We start from the raw sequence: 17,004 nt of genomic DNA, 5'->3' as shown, positions 1-17,004 counted from the left end.
CCCCCCCGCCCCTTCTCTACTCGGGCCCAGACAGAGAGACAGGGTTTGGTTTCTCTCTTGCGTGTGCACATTCTCTGTTTCTCTCCCACGGTCTCTCTCCCTGTCCTTCATCTTCGTCTTCCTGTCTGACCTGAGGTTCCCTGGGCTTCTGGAAAGCAGCTCTTCGGAGTGTGGGTGGTGTCATTCAGTTTCCTGGCCCCTCTCTGGGAACAATGAGTAAGATACACACAGGTGCTGACGGGGTCATCGGGCCTTAGGGCCAGACAGGCGCCCCAGCCCCTGAGCTCCAAGCTGGGCCTGGTGGAGAGGGAGTGGGGAGGGTCCTCGGCATCCAGCTGGAGCCCTCAGAATGGGAGAGAGCTCCTGGGTGCCAAGGGCCAGGCAGGCAGGCAGCACCTGGCGAGCCGTGGCACAAACAGCAGAGGCCAGTGGAGACCTGGGCCCCGCATAGATCCCGGCCCCTCACCACCACTGTGAAGGAGGCTGGGGTTCATTCGTTCTCGGTCAGGCTTTTAGCAAACCTGCTCTGTATGTGAGGGGGCAGGGCTAGGCCGGACTCCAGGACAGCAACTGTGGGGGTGCCCATGTGCTGAGCGCTGTGCCATGGGCTGAGGGTGGGCCTGGGGGAAGAAGGAGCTGGAAAACCTGCCACGAGGGAGGTGAGCAATGAGCACGCCTGACCTGAGCAGGCATGGCGGGGTGACCAGGGTCTGTCCGACACAGGTGAGCTTCCGTAGACCCCTAAACTGTCGGGACAAAAGTGGATGTGACTAGAGTTGTAAACACTTTTTATTAGAGTTTACCGAGGACATTTTTAAATTACAGCTGCACGCTGGTTAAGACAGCTGGATCCCACTGCTGAACACTTTATCAGGGCCATGCTTTTATTCCGTCTCTCCACAAACTTTTTTTTTTTTTTGGAGAGGTTTTTGCTATAGGGCGCGTGCGCTCACCAGAGAGACAGAGAGACGGAAAGCGAGAAATCACCCCCCAGGTGGCATGGCCACACTGCAATCCCTTCTCCTCCATTCTCCTCTCGGGGTCTTGGGCACGCACGCACACGCGCCTGGCGTGAGTTTAAGCCACTGGGTCCGGGACTCGAACTGCAATCAACTACATGGGAGTCCAGCGACATACCCATTACGCCAACTGCTGGTCCCAACACAAACTTTTTTTGAATATCAGAGAGCACACACGCATGGGGCAGGGAGATAGAAAGCCCCCTCCCCTGCAATGGGGACTAGTCACAGCATAATCCTCTTCCTCCAAACCTTATCCCGTCAGGATCCTGGCAGACACGTGCACACCCAATGTTTTTCTCGAGCCAGGGCTGGGACTCGAACTCTGGTCAGCCATGTGGGATCCAGCTTTCTCTGCACCACACTGACCATTGCACGAGAGGGCCAACCCTCTGCTTTTTTTTTTTTTTTTTTTTCTTTTTTCTCTCATATAATGATCAAGAAAGGGCAACTGGGGACTTAGCTGACGTAGCTGGTAGCTTCAGTCCTCCTGTTTTTCTCTCTTTATTGCTGACTGCAGAGTACTTTATCAAGGCCGGCCCCACCAGTAGGCTGGCCTTCAGAGGCACTGATAGAGGCACCTGTGACCATAGGGCAGGACCTGGGCATAAGGAGGAGACGAATGACTTTGGACCCTGTGCCTAGAGATGAGGAGGAGTGGGGCAGGTTCTAGGCGGCTGGACGCTGTGATACACAGAGCTTTGGCAGGAACACTCTCGAAGCCACGTGCAAAACAGACGGTGGGAGAAAGGACTGACAGGGGAGGCCAAAGGAGGGGCCGAGAGAAATGCTGAGGGTCTGCACCAAGGCGGTGCAGTGGCAGTGGGGATGGAGAAGTGCAGGGGAGGAGGAGGAGGAAGTAAGCACAGGGTGGGAGGAGCATTAGGGTACAGGTGGGGGCGTCTCTGTGCATGGCCACCTGGGGACAGCAGCCGGGGAGTTGGGCCTCACCAGAGGCAAACCCAGGAGCAATAGGCTTAAGGTCCAGGGTTGGCTAAGAACAGGCTCAGCTGTGTAGTGTGAGCCACTCTGCTGGCTGAGGCCACACGGGAGGCACGCGTTGGTTCCGACCTGCCCTTCAAGGTGGGCCCAGCAGTGCATACCCGTGGTCTCAGCTGCATAGGCTGAGGCAGGAGGATTACACCATAGAGAGATCTTGTCTTTAAAAATGATACTAAGCGGGGCCAGCAAGTGGCGTGGTGGTTAAGGCGCTGGACACTTCCACATGGCCAACCATGGTTCGAGTCCCAGATCTGGTGACTTGCTTTCTCACTTCCTCTCTCTCTCTGCTTCTCTCTGGTCAAAGTAAATAAATGAATGAATAAATAAAATTAAATAGATAATTTTAAAATAATAATAATACTAAGCATGGCAGGCCCCACGGCACGGAGGTTAGGCACTGTGCAGGAGAAGCCAGATCCCACCTGGCCAATCCAGGTCCAAGTCCTGGCCCCATGGGCTTCACACTGGGCTCTTGTTCACGTGGCCAGGGCCCTGACGAGATGGAGAATTGGAGAAAGGGGGTTGTGCTGTGACCATCTCTCTGTCTTTCCCTGGAGGAGAGCACACAGGCCCTCTGGCACATGTACGTATGTATGTATGTATGTATTTACGTTGGTATGTATATGTAAAGCTCTTAGATGCCTGGCCCAGACGACGCACCTAGCAACATCACATACAGTTGCAGCCCCAGCACCTGATTGATGGAGGGGTGGTCAGCATTGGTGAAATGGAGGGAGGGGGCACCACCGTGTCAAGTACCAGGTCTGGCTTCGAAGAAGGTCCTGGGCTCAGAGCTGGGTAGTCTCTTGAATCTTCTTTGTCCCCTGGGGGCTGCTCTTGCTGTCCCTCCACACTCACCCAGTGGGGACTAAGGTGGAAAAGCTCGCCGACATGCTGGGCCTAGAGGGTTCTCAGGGGTCCTGCGACGGGCAGAGAAGTGGCCTTGGGGCAGAAGGTGCCCCTGCAACAGCCAAAGCCACATTTGTCACCTCCCTTCTCTCCCATTTGCACCCCACTACCCAGCCCCATTTCTAGCATGTTCCTCTCACAAAAATCCTCCTCTTCCCTCACCCCTGCATCCAGTCCCTCCCACCCCACACCCCCCCAACCCCGTGTATCTCTGAACCCTTGGCTTCCCTCAGACTCCTCTTCCTTCTCACTGGTCCCCGGGCCATGTCCCCTGTCTTTCTTCGTGGTGGGAGAGATCACTGTGAGATACAAATGTGGTCCTGCACCGCCCAGTCTGAAACCTGCGGCCCCCAGGGCCTCGGGAGGAAGTCTGGGCACCCTGCCTTGGTCTGGCAGCCTCCATCCAGCCAGCCCCTTCTCACACTCAGCTCCCGTCCCAGTGCTGAGAGGCCATTTCTCTCTGTTCTCTCTGCTGGACATGTGAGCCTTCCAATAGCAGGCCTGATTCGCTCCAGCCCTCCTGACAGGGCTCAGCCCAAGCGACAACCTCCCCACCCCAACCCCCCAGCCTGCTGGAACCTACCCTGCCCATCTGGCCACCTCTTCAGGGATTGCTTGATTCAACATCCAGGGTCTTGGTGAGACCAGCCTGGCCCTTGTGCAGGTGCAGGGCCTGCTTGTCTGGGTCTAAGGAAAACCAAGGAGAGGAATGAGCAACCGAGAGAAGGAGAGGGACATGCTTTTAATGAAGACCAGGCCAGATTAGGCAACAGGGGAAAGGACAGATATGAGTCAGATTACTCAGATGTTCCTGGCCTGGAGGCAGAGAGGGCTTGTCAGTGCACACGGCCCAACGCAGGAGCTGCAGCCTGGGCCTGGAATGCAGAAACATGCCTCCCCTGCCCCTGCTCCCTGGGAGTCTGCCTGACGCCCTGGGCAGAGAAAACTGGAGGCTGCTGAAAGAACACTTGTCCACCCCGGGGCGGGGTGGGGGGCGGGGGGGACTTGCTGTGTCGACAAGTGTTTCTGTTTATTTTCTATTCTTTAAAGTACACATGACTTAAAATTCACCATCTTAGCCACTTTGGTGTGCACCGGTCAGTGACATTTAGCTCCATCGTGATGTTCAACCATCACTGCCATCTGTCTCCCAAAACCGCAACTCTGCACCCGCTAAAGGCTGAATGCCTGCCTCCCCTCCCCCGCATGTCAACAATCTTTGAAAACAGTGTCATGCATATTAAGTTTGAGCTTGACCTAAAGCAGGGCGGAGGAGGGCTCAAATGAGACGGAAGTTAAGAAAGCGGTCTCAGGAGGCAGGGTTGCTCAGTGAGTGCAAAGGCGGTGAGGTAGAAGCTGGCAGTCTGCATTCGGGGTCATGGGCACATAAACAAACAGGCTATTTTTCACAGGAAAAAGATCTGAGGGTTTTCATCAACTGGTTCTGCTAAGAGCCTCTGGATGACGAGGCTGCCGGGACAGCCACGACCCTCTTCAGCTGCAGGGAAAGGATCCCCCTCAGTGGATCCAGGCTCCTGCGCTTGTCAGACCGGCCCTGGGCTTTCTCAGAGGCGGCCCCACGGTGTCCGAGGGACTCACAGAACCCCCGTCCATTTGCAAGAGCATGACTGGGGCTCCGCAGGAATCAGGGAAAGCGATGTGTTTCTCCTGGAGAAAAGGAAACACGACCTCCACCAATGGAGGTCACCATGTCAAAGGGAAGAAGTTTCCCTCGAGAGCAGAGAGGAGACAGTACGTGATGAGGCGGGGGCACATTTAGCACGCGAAGGCAGTTCCTAGCAACCCGAGTAGCCCTGCCCACCGTGCAGTGAGCGCCCTGCCCTCCCAGGTGCTCTCGCTGAGGCCGCGTGGTGTCAAGGATATGCACCAACAGGAGAGCAGGGGTTCCCAGCCCTTTCCCCTTCCAAGGATCCCGTGGTGAAGGAACGTTTTGAGATACTGTGTTTATTAAATAAGTTGCACTTACTCAAAGTAATGACTATCTGACTCCAGCCATCTAGAACGTAGCTGCTATCAGTCTGATGCTGGGTTTGGGGAATGACTTGGGGTTCAGCAAGCAGACCAAGCGGGGTCTTTGCAGCAAAGACTCAGAGGTGAAAACATCCGCTCCAGAAGACACTCCCGAGTATAAGGTGGAGCTGAGATGAGGCTGCATGCAGCAGCATGTGGGTTAAAGGGCCAGCAGTTGGCGGAATGGCTATGTCGCTAGACTCCCATGTAGCCAACCGTGGTTCGAGTCCCAGACCTGGTGGCTTAAACACATGCTTGGCGTGCGTGCGCGCGAGTGTGTGTGTCCAAGATTCCGAGAGAATAGAGGAGAAGGGATTGCAGCATGGCCATCTCCCCCAGAGGGTGATTTCTCGCTTTCTGTCTTTCTCTGTATTTCTGGGAGTGCACATGCCCTATAGCAAAAACCTCTCCGATAAATAAATAAAAGGGCTGCTGATTAGACAGAGCCAGGCAAGAGCTAAGGCCAGGAAAACAGCCTAAGTGAAGTATTCACCAGAGAAGAAAAGAAGTAAAATTCACTGGCATTAAAAGACTTTCAGTTCTTCAGAAAACACCCAAGGAGGCCCAGCCCTGGGGCCTCACAGACAGAGCCACCACCTGGAAGGCTGGAAGCTATGAGAGCCCCAGGTTCCGCTGTACGGAATCAGAGCTATTTGGGAGGCTGGTGTAGGAGGATTGCAGCATGATGGGACTCTGTCAAGAATCTTTCTCTTTTGGGCCAGCAGGTGGCATGGTGGTGGGGTGCTGGACTCCCCTGTGGCTGACCATGGTTCGAGTCTAGGACCTGGCAGTTTGCTTTCTCACTTTCCCACTCTCTCTCTGGTCAAATTTAATAATAATAATAGTAACAAATGAAATAAATATTTTTTAAAAAAAGAATCGCTCTCTCACCTTATCTGTCTTTCTGCTCTCTCTCTCTCTCTCTTTTTTTTTTTTCTCTCTCTCTCTCTCTCACAAAGAGGAAAAAAAAAAACTTCAAGGAAATTCACAAGTCACAAATTAAGAACAAGACCTGTAATACGTTTGAAAAACAAAAATGACAAAGGCTTAAATTCAGAATATATCAAATAACCTATGGGGGGCCAGCCCATGGCATGGTGGTTAAAATGGTTGGATCTCACATGGCCAACTATTTGAGTCCTGGATCTGGTGACCTGAAAAACACACTGAGCACATGTGCATGCATACCCCAAAATCCCAAGATGATAATGAAGGAGAAAGGATTGTGATGTGGCCATCTTCCAGGGACGCTTGCTTTCTCTGTCCCCGGCAAGCACACGTGCCCTGTAGCAAATTAAAAACAAAGAAAAGAAACAAACAAGGCTATCACAGAAGAAGCACAATCCCTCCATTATGTGGAAAAACATGTTAAACCTCATTAGCAACAAGGGAATGACCCCCGAATTAGAAAATATTTAGAATTAGACAATTGTGTCAGTGAAAATGTGGAGCAATGTTGGAAGGCTCATCCACTGAACATCAGTACAGCTATTTTAGAAAGCAATTTGATATTTGGATTCTTGTGAACTTTTTTTTTTCCATAGGAAACACGTACTCACTAACTGGAGAGAGATAGGGAGAGATGGAGGGAAAGTAAGAAATCACCCCTCCCCATGGTGAGGTGGCCACACCACAATCCCTTCTCCTCCACTCTCCTCTTGGGAGTTCAGAGATGCACACACCCATGTGCGAGTGCACACACACACACAAGATTTTTAAGCCACCAGATCCAGGACTTGAACCACATTCAGTCATGTAGGAGCGCACAGACTTACCACCATGCCACCTGCTGGCTCCCTTTTGAACTTTTAAGAAAGTTTTATTTTTTCCATGAGTGAGAGGTAGAAAGGGAGGGAGACAGGCAGACTGCAGCCCGCGCAAGGTTGCGATAGTGCACTCCACCCCAGCCTCAGCCACCCTGGATTATGGGTGGATGCACGTGTGGCTGGTCTTTAGACATAAACCCAGAACCTTCCCGTGTGGGTCAGCCTCCAGAGAGTCATGGTTCACTGCTGCTCCGCCGTCTACCTGCCCGCCCCCTCCTACCTTCCTGCTCTGTTGAACGTCCGCGGCTTGGCTAGTCCTAGTAACTTAATTCTCAGCAGACTCCTTAAAGCAGCACTTCTCAAACTGTGAGAAGGACCAGTTCTGTTTTTGTTTTAATTTCCATTTTGTTGGGAGAATGATGCTATTATAAGATACAATAACAAATTACTCAAAAATTAAATAAAAAGATCTTCAATACTTAAGCCCTCTTATTTGCTATTAGCTTCAACAGACATAAAATAACACATATACCAAAGAGACATGCACAAACTTATTTTGCATCGAGAAAAACAAGAAGCAACTCAAGTGGCCAGTGATGACGAGATCAAGGAAATAAACTGTGGTAGGCCACGTGATGGACCATTGCAGTTATGGAAATGGATGAGCTACAGCGCTCCATGCAAAACCACCAAAGGAGTCACCGAAACAGGCAATTGAGAATGAAAATCAAGCCTCAGAAAACCAAAATGGGGTGCTTTTTATTTTTAAAAAACCTTTAAGAAGGCAGTAGTACATGGCATACTCTTTAGTCACTGGACTCCCACATAGTCAACCATGGTTCGAGTCCCAGATCTGGTGGGTTGGAACTCACGCTGGGTGTGTGTGCGTGTGTGCCCAAAGTCCCACGAGAAGACTGGAGGAGAAGGGATTGTGGCATGGCCATCCCCACTGGGGAGTTATTTCTCACTTTCTGTCTCTCTGTCTCTCTGGCAAGCACACATACACTAGACCATAAATCTCTCTTTAAAAAAAAAACTTTTAAAAATAAATTACATAAAATTGACTCACTTAAGTGTACAGTTCAGTCATTATTAATTTATTTAGGATGTAACTATGGTCACTATCTAACTTCAGTACCTTTTTGTTACCTACAAAATAAATCTCATGCCCATTTGCCGTCACTCCCAATTCCCACCCACAGCCCCCAGCACCCACTAAGCTACCTTCTGTCTCTGCGGATCTGACTTTTCTGGGTATTCATATAAATGGAATCGTATAGCACATAGTCTCTTGTGTCTGGCCTCGTCCACTGAGCATTGTGTTTTTGGAGTTCATCCCTGCTGTAGCATGTATCAGAATTCTGTTCCTTTCTATTGCCAAATTCTATGTCATCATGTGGATTCAACACATCTTGTCCACCCGTGTTCAGCAGTTGATGGACATTTAGGTGGTTTCCACGTTTCCGGGGCTACTTTGTGTGTGAGTCTTTGCATCCGCATGTGTCTTCATTTCTCTTGGGTTTATGGGTAAGTTATATCTTTTTTTTAGCTCTGAAACAAGATAAACAGTGTGATGTTTAGAGTTACAAAGTGTTGAACTGAAACTTGAGGAGAGAGTAGTGCTAACTGGTGGTGTGGTAGTTAAGCAGGCTGAACCCCATATGACCAACGGCGCTGTTCAAGGCCCAGGCCTAGCGGCTTGAAAAGCATGCTGGATACCTGTGCATGCCCGAAGTCCTGAGGAGAATGGACAAGGGGTTGCAGCGTGGCCATGGGGAGAGATTTTCCCTCTCTGCCTGTCTCTCCTATGAGTCCACGCACCCTATTGCATTTGTTTTTTAATTAGGAAAAGAGAGAAGAGAATAATAATGTGAAATAATACCACAGCTTTCTGGGGGAGTCAATGGGTACATGTGGGAGGGGAGATGAGAAAGAGGATGAGGCTGAATATAATGTCGGGCAGTGGTTTATGGAAGTTCACTTTTGATTATGCTTCATAAGGTATATGTATTAGATATCATATATACAGGATGCATATGTACGTGCACATATAATCATATATTACATAGGAAGAAGACATTTTTAAAAACTAAAAGCTTGTGGGACCAGCAGTTAGCGTAATGGCTATGTCGCTGGACTCCCATGTAGTCGACTGCGATTCAAATCCCGGACCCGGTGGCATGTGCATGCGTGCCCAAGATCCCAAGAGGAGAAGGGATTGCAGTGTGGCCATCGCCCCTGAGGGTGATTTCTCGCTTTCTGTCTCTCTGTCTCTCTGGCAAGTGCACGCTCCCTATAGCAAAAATCTCTCCAAAAAAAAAGGAAAGGAAAGGGAAAAAAAAAAAAAAGCTTATCTCTAACACCTAATGAGTCCACTGAGTTCTCAGGACAACGGGTCCCTGCTATGGCTGACGAGATACAAACGTGCCCTGCAACCTCTCCAAACGATCCTTCTCCTGGGCCTGGTTCCTCTGCACACCCACAGGCAGCCCCAGCAGGTGCCTGAGCCCGTCAGAGAAGCCCTGCCCTGATATGTGCAAGATTTGCCCTGGCTTCCCACAGGGTCCTGCTTTCCCCACCAACGCGGTGTAGACTAGCCCTCCTGTGACCGCTCTCCGCCTCATGCCCTAGCCCCCTCCTCATGGGCTCTTGGGCAGATGGTCAAAATCCCAGACACAGATCTACTTGCTTCATCTGTGCACGCCCAGAACGTGGGTTCCATGGGAGCCGGACTGGGGTTCCTTACAGCCCAGTCCCCAGTGTCCAATAGGGCCAAGGGATCCCTAAAGGGGATCCAGTAAATACCAATTAATCCAAGTCACCTCGCTTGCAATGAGATGGAGAGCGCTGGTAAACACAAGGCGTGATGCTGTGGTTACCGCTCACACACACCTGGGGTACATGTCTGATTTCACTGAGATATTTTGAGGTCTCGAAAACAGTTATCAGACCTCCAAAGACCCCTAGGGAGCCCACTGGGCCGGCTGAGCCCTAACATAATTCACAAAGCTAGGGTTCCCTTCTCAATGGCAGAGTGATCTTCTGGGATCTAAGGGTCTTTGTGGTCGTCATCACCATCACAATCCAGATCCTAGACAAGATACGTCACATATGTCAGGGAGGCAGCTGGGTGTGAGCCTAGAGCCCAGAGAAGTCTGAGCTGGAAGTCTGGATGAAGAAGCTGTCTCCAGCTTCAGTCTAGAAATGTATTCTTTAAAAAAAAATAGGGACTAGCAGTTAGCATAATGGCTATGTCGCTGAACTCCCATGTAGTTGACCATGGTTCGAGCCCCGGACACAGTGGCTTAAACTGACGCTGGGCACATATATGTGTGTACCCAAGATCCCGAGAGGAGAATGGAGGAGAAGGGATTGCGGCATGGCCATCGGTGATTTCTCGCTTTCTGTCTCTCTGTCTCTCTCTGTCTTTCTGGCAAGCGCACGTGCCCTATAGCCAAAATAATAATAATAAGGTGTATCCACTTATTTCTTCTGAGAGAGAGAAAAGGAGACACACACACACACACACACACACACATACACAATAAGGTCCTCACAGATCAATCCACCTTCAGCCTCAGCCAGCTAGGATCACTCACACCTGATGCTCAGAGAAGTCCTGCAATCTAAACCCGGGACCTGGCCCGTGTGGATCAGTTACGTCATTTCTGTATCACTGCTTGGCCTCTGCCACGTGTATTAACCCTGGGGCTGTGCTGACTGGCTAGCACATGTGTCTAGAGCTACCAAGGAACAGAATTTTATTTTACTTATTTAAATTAATACACAATTTAAAAATGAATCATAATCTTTGTTTCATTAAATGCTGCTTCAGTAGGACTACATTTCATTCTGCAAAGAATTTAGCATCCGAATTGAGATATGTGAAACGCACACCAGATTTTAAGACAGCATACCAAAAAAGGTAAAATATCTCATTGATGATTTTCTACATTAATTTCATGTTGAAATACTATTTTGAATATATTGGGTTAAATAAAATACATTAAATCAATGTCAAAATTAGATCAACACCTGTTTCAAAATTAGATTGTCTGTTGGATGACATTTTCATCCTCACAGAAGGCTCTGTTGGACAACTCTGGTGTAGAATCTAACCCTACACACCTAGGCCTCCAAGTGTCCCGGCCACTCCCATGTTCACGCTGGCTCAGGCCTTCTGCCTGGGCCGTGCCCTCTCTGATTTTGAGGCTAACTCCTGCCTCGCTTTAAGGACACTGTCTTTCCTGTCCCCTCCAGACCCTCTGAGCCATCCTCCCCCTGCTCCTTAGTACCCACTGTGTATACCAGCCTCACGCATTCAGTCTTGAAAAGCTGATTTTTGGGGCCAGCAGGTGGCATGGTGGTTGAGGTGCCGGACCCCCACATGGCTGGCTGCGGTTCGGATCCCGAACCTGGTGGCTTGCTTTCTCACTTTCTCTCTCTCTCTGTCTTTCTGGTGGGTGCATATGCCCTGCAGTAAATTTAAAAACAAGAAATAAAATTAAAATAAATAACTCTTTAAAAAAGAGAAAAGAAGCTCATCTTTGCTTCATTCCAATTTTTACATTGAAAGCAATAACCTTATACTTTTCTCTCTGCCCAGTGCCTTGCATATAAGGAATGATAGCTGATGGCTGACACTATTAAATATATCCGGTTTCGCGCGGCACTTTACAACTGGAGAAGGATCTGCCGCCATCTTCCCACAATATTAAATGTGAGGACAGGTCGAGAGTGGCATAGCCACTGTTCACGAGCAAACTGAGGCTCAGAAAAGTTAGACGGTTCCAGTTGTAAGGCTTGCAAGCGTGGCCCCAATTTTCTGGCTCCTGGTCCAGTGGTTTCTCTTACGCCTTGCTCTTGGTCCCCATGAGAGAATGCAGTCAGTCAGGTGATGCTAAATAAACACAGAAGAGAGATTAGCATGGGCTGGGGAAGCAGGGCTGCTTCCTGATGGATCTGGGACTGGAGCTGGGCTTTGAGGGAGGGGCAGTTTTGGGCCAATCAAAGAGGAGTATGTGGGTGTTCAGTGAGAAAAATATAGCTCTCCTATAAGCCCATCAATGGTCAAGAGATTTCATTTTTAGAGAGCTTTTGCTATCGAGTACATATGCTCACTGTAGACAGAGACAGAGACAGAAAACAAGAAATCATCCTCTGGAGGTATGGCCACACCACAATCCCTTCTCCTCTGTTCTCTCAGATTTTGGGCATGCATGCACAGGTGTCCAGTGTGAGTTTTAAGCAGCTGGTTCCAGGACTTAAACAGCCATCAACTACGTGGGAGTCCAGCAACATAACCATCACGCTATCTGCTGGTCCCTCAGGAAATTTCTTAATAGACATCAGTGACGGAATTAAGCATTTGAGGATATATTTTTAAAACAACTTGATTGATGTGTAATTCAAATAAAGGTGTCCCTCACTATCAGCAGGGAATTGTCCCAGGACTCCCATGGGTAACACAGTTCAAGCATGCTGAAATCCTTTTTATAAAATGATGTCGTATTTCATGTAAACTGTGCACAATCTCCCATACACTGTGAATCATCTCTCCATTACTTACAATACCTAGTACAATGTCAATGTTATACTGTAATTTTTAAATATGTCTTTTTAGTTTTTTTTAATTATTTTATCCATAATAGAGTATATGCACACAAGACAGACAGACAGACAAACAGCATGCCTCATGGAGGTTGTTCATGCCACAATCCTTCTTTCTGCAACTCTCCATCCTTTTAGGACCCTGGCCATGTGCATGCCTAGCATGTTGCCACCAGGGCTAGGATTTGAACCCTTAGTGGGCCATGTGCCCTACAGCTTCATCTGCACAGCAACTAACCGCTGCACTGTGGGGCTGGCCTTGTTTTTTTGTCGTTGTTTTTTTCTTGTCTACATACTTTTGACCCATGATTGGTTGAATCTGAGGATGCAGAACCCAGAGATATGGAGAACCGACTGTACCATAAAATTACCCATTTAAAAATGTACAATGCAGTGGTTTTTAATATAGTCACAGAATTACACAAACATCATTAATTTCAGAACATTTTCATCATTCCCAAAAGAAACCCCTTACCCACTGGTAGTTACTCCCCTTTTCTCCTCCCTGCAACCCCTAGCAATCTGTTTTTTGTCTCCATAGATTTTTCTTTTCTGGACATTTCATATGAATGGATTCAGGCAATATGTAAGCTTTTGTTTTGTTTATTTTTGTTTTTAAATTTGTTATAAGATGCATTCACTTATTGAAGACAGAGAGAGAAAGAGAGGGAAAGTGAGAAATCACCCCCCAGAGGGTATGGCTGTGGTACGATCTCTCCTCTCAGGATTTTAGGTGTGCACTTACATACATCCAGCATGGTTTTCAGGCTAGCAGTCTAGAACTCAAACCATACAGTCAGCCATGTGGGATCCTGTGCTTCAACCTCCATGCCATCTGCTGGACCCGTATGTGGCCTTTTATAACTGGCTCACTTCATTTAACATAATGTTTTCAAGGTTAATTCATTAGCATGTATCAGTACTTCATTTCTTTTCATGGTCGAATAGCTATTTCACTGGGTGAATACACCATCTTTTGTTTATCCATTTATCAGTTGGGGCATTGGTTTGTTTCCAATTTTTAGCTATTATGAGTAATATATTGCTCTGAACACCAATGTACAAGTTTTTCTGTGGACATATTTTCAGTTCTCTGGAGTATAAACCTAGGAGTGGAATTAGAGAGTCATGTGGTAACTGTTTAACATTTTGAAGAACCAACAATCTGTTTTCCAAAACAGTTGTAGCATTTTACAATTCCACCAGCAATGTATGTAGGTTCCAGTTTCTCCTTATCCTCATTAACATATGTTACTATCTTTTTTTATTTTTGTCATTTTCATGGGAGTGAAGTGGTATCTCATTGCAGTTTGATTTGCATTTTCTTGATAACTAATGAAGTTGAGAATCTTTTCATGTACTCATTGGTGATTAGTATGCCTCTTTGGAAAATATCTGTTCAAATCCTTTGCCCGTTTTAAAATTTTGTATTTGGTTTTTATTGTTGAATTGTAGAATTCTTTATATATTCTGGACCCAAGTCCCTTATTACTTACATGCTTTGTAAGTATTTTCTTCCATTCTATGGGTTGTCTTTTCATTTTTTGGATGATATTCTTTAAAGTACAAAAAGGTTTTAATTTTGATGAAGACCAACTTATCTACTTTCGTCTTCCATCACCTGTGCTTTTGGTGTAATATCTAAAAAACCATTGATTAATTCAAGGTCACAAAGATTTATCACACAAACTTAAGTGCTCTTCTGAGAGTTTTATGGTTTTAGTTCATATGTTAAGTGAGATCCATTTTGAGTCAAATCTTCTGCGTGGTGCGAGGTAGGGGACCAACTTCATTCTTTTGCATGTGGAAATCCAGTTACCCCAAGACAACTGGTTAACAAGACTTTCTTACCCCCATTTAATTGTCTGGCACCCTTGCCAAATATCAACTGAACATAAAGTAAGGGTTTGTTTCTGGACTCTCAATTGTATACTATTGTTGGGCATATATTTAAAGGCTGATTTCCTCAAATTGTAGTAACTGGTGCCCCATCCTTTCCTGGAAGAGAGTTGAAGGGATAGAGAGATCTCCCAAGCAGACTGCTTTTCCTCAGGTAGGTAATGTCTCTTTGGCCCTTTGCACTGATCTTGTAAGGGCATCCTCCTGTTGGATTTGGAATCCTCCACTGTTGTGATAAGGGAGAGCAGCTGACTGACCAGAGAACCTTATCTCTTCCCTACCTCTAAACATTATTGTAAATTTCAAATGAAAAGATCTAAAGCACTAAACAAATGTTAAGTATATTTTTATTAATTATCCCTCTCCCTCATGAGTAAGACCCTAGAAATATAGAGACAAGTTATTTTTAATTCGTACTCAGTGGGATTAAGTTTGCAGTGTCAGTATTATTGCAAATTCCAAATTAGTGAGGTTTAGATCTTCATATGTTATTCTTGCAGGAGGCTGCAAGCTTACCAGCAGGAGTGTGAATGTGAATGCTGACCATTCCTTCTTCCACATTCCGTCTTCCTTAAATGAGGGGCTACTTTGTACCAGGCACTGGTCTAAGCTCTGAGAAAAGCACAGAGGATGAAGCAGACACAGTCTTGGCCATGCTAGAACATATGCTTTAGTAGGGAACCTGTGCAATTCAACAAGCCATTATAATAAAATGTGACCGTGAGGGAGGTGAAAGATGCCACCAAGCAGTGTTGGGATAAGTCTCTTTCATGTAGAGGTAGGTGGGGGGTGAGGATTAAATTATCTCTGACCACATTCAAAGTGGAGACACAGGCTGTTCATTGCTAAATTTAGCCTCTGACCTAGGACTTTAGACATGGGGACAATGCCACACCTTAGACCTGAGTAGAATCAGCAGAATGTAATGCCTACTCTACCGTCCTCCTAGACATGGTTCTCAAGAGCTGTTCAGAGACAACGCTACAAACAGCTGAACCCTACCTTTGACCTGTCTTTCACTGACTCCTTCCTCTTTGCTTTTAGTACCATTTCTTTGCTGATGGTAGACAAGGCTCCCTGATTACAGGCTCTCTACCCAAACTTGTTCCAGTCCCTACCCCACCACACATACACACACACACATTGGGATCCCTCCTTCCGGGCTTGACCACTCTCAAAATTCCCCCACCCAGGCCTCCATCAGCAGAAAGACTGCTTCCTCCCAGAAGTTCATTTGCATGCAGGTTCACATGCTTGCAACACACACACACACACACACACACACACACACACACAGCCCATGGCTCTCAAAGCCTGAAAAATCAAGCTGCCAAGGCCCCCTGACCACAGAGTGATTCTGAGGAGAGCCCAGGCCACTGACCACCCTGACCTGGCCTCTTACTCTCAATGAAGCTGCTCTGATCACAAGGGCCCATCTAGCCAGCCCTCAAATGTATCATGTCTTCTGGTGTCCACAGCTGTCTAAGTCCAGTGGATGGGATCAAAGGTTGGGAGGGAAACCACAGAGCAGGACAGAGACTGTCCTCCATCCTGAGCAAATCAGGCCTCAGCCCTGTCATGGCTTTCTTCTCAGCCAAGAATTTAGTGACAAGGCCCTGCCTCCTCCTCCTCCCTCGCCTTCCTTCCCCACCTTTCCCCTGGCACCATGTCATCTGACAGCTCAGCAAGATCTCACCCAAGATACACGGGGTCACACAGCCTCCACACTGCACAGTGAGTCTCACGTGTCCCTCGGGGCTCCAGACACAGTCCCACACAGACATCCAGAAACTCTAGGAATCCCTAATGTCCCTAGGCACCAAATGGGTTGAGTTTGCTGACTTCTTCCCTGCCCCTCTGCTCAGCCTCTGACTGACCCTGTCATCCCACCTTCCATACCCTGGTCACATCTGCTAGCATCAAGGTCCTCCAACCCCTCCAGGGACACACCACAGTGCTTAGGAGCTAGCCCCTACAGCCACTCCATGCCTCAAGAGGACAACCCCGTTCTCCTTCCCCCGTGCTTGTCATCTTGGGGGTCATGAGGATGACACAGAAAAAGACTGCCGGGGAGTGTGAGACCTGAAGTGACTTGAAGCAAGCCACTCAGCCCGAGTCTTAATTTCTTCGTCTGTAAAATGAGGGGGCTGTTCTAATTTCCAGGGCTTTTACAGCTCTCAAAGCATGCAAGTGTGAGGTTCTAGGACTCCATTGGGAAAATGTGATTGTTTCCGCTGAGCAACTGACAGCTCGTGCCCCCAGTGGGAAGGAGCGTGCCAGCTCCCGCACTGCCATGCCCCCCAGGACAGTTCCCCCACTCTTCCCCTTCCCAGCAGCGCCACACCCCAAGCCCCCTGTGAGCCTGCAGCTCTGAGCAGCTGCAGCACCTACCCCGGAGGATGCAAGGACGCCTAAGCTCTCCCCAACCAGAGCTCTCCCCTACACCACAGCCTCCCAAGGCCTGGAGAAAAGCTGGACCAGGCAACATTAACCCCGTCCCTGCCGCATTAGCGAAGCCTGCTGACCGCTCCGCTAGCACCCGCTTGCCACTCCGGAGCCAGGCAAGGCCTGGAGACAGGCCGGAAAGACCGAGAGTCTGAGGCCCGGGACCGAGGCAGCGTGACCGCAGTGAGAGGGCAAAGCAGGCGGGCTCGGGTGTCTCGGCAAACAGCTGGGCGCCCCCCCCTCAACATCTTCAGAAGAAGGGGCTCGCCTTCTCACCTCCTCCGTGAGAGCCTGTCCCAGCCCATCCCCAGCCCCATCCCCCC

General features: G+C 48.5%; 1 protein-coding gene and 1 long non-coding RNA gene across 2 annotated transcripts in view; both read left to right on the top strand.

Annotated features, from left to right (window-relative positions):
• LOC102482340 (uncharacterized) overlaps positions 1-15,043 on the top strand; it is a 19,587-nt gene extending 4,544 nt beyond the window's left edge. Inside the window, exons 3-4 of the long non-coding RNA XR_334292.2 lie at positions 14,315-14,390; positions 14,737-15,043. This is a non-coding gene — a long non-coding RNA (uncharacterized LOC102482340). The remainder of the gene's footprint in view (positions 1-14,314; positions 14,391-14,736) is intronic.
• Positions 15,044-16,635: 1,592 nt separating this feature from the next.
• LOC102495265 (angiotensin-converting enzyme-like) overlaps positions 16,636-17,004 on the top strand; it is a 24,080-nt gene continuing 23,711 nt past the window's right edge. The window contains exon 1 of the mRNA XM_006146840.1: positions 16,636-16,797. Within this exon, the coding sequence (XP_006146902.1) occupies positions 16,636-16,797 (162 nt within the window). The remainder of the gene's footprint in view (positions 16,798-17,004) is intronic.

Source organism: Tupaia chinensis, unplaced genomic scaffold, assembly GCF_000334495.1.
Source record: "Tupaia chinensis unplaced genomic scaffold, TupChi_1.0 Scaffold000187_1, whole genome shotgun sequence".
In the NCBI taxonomy this organism is placed as follows: Eukaryota; Metazoa; Chordata; class Mammalia; order Scandentia; family Tupaiidae; genus Tupaia; species Tupaia belangeri.
The sequence above is the reverse complement of the archived record's forward strand: the minus strand, read 5'-3'. Positions and strand labels throughout refer to the sequence as shown.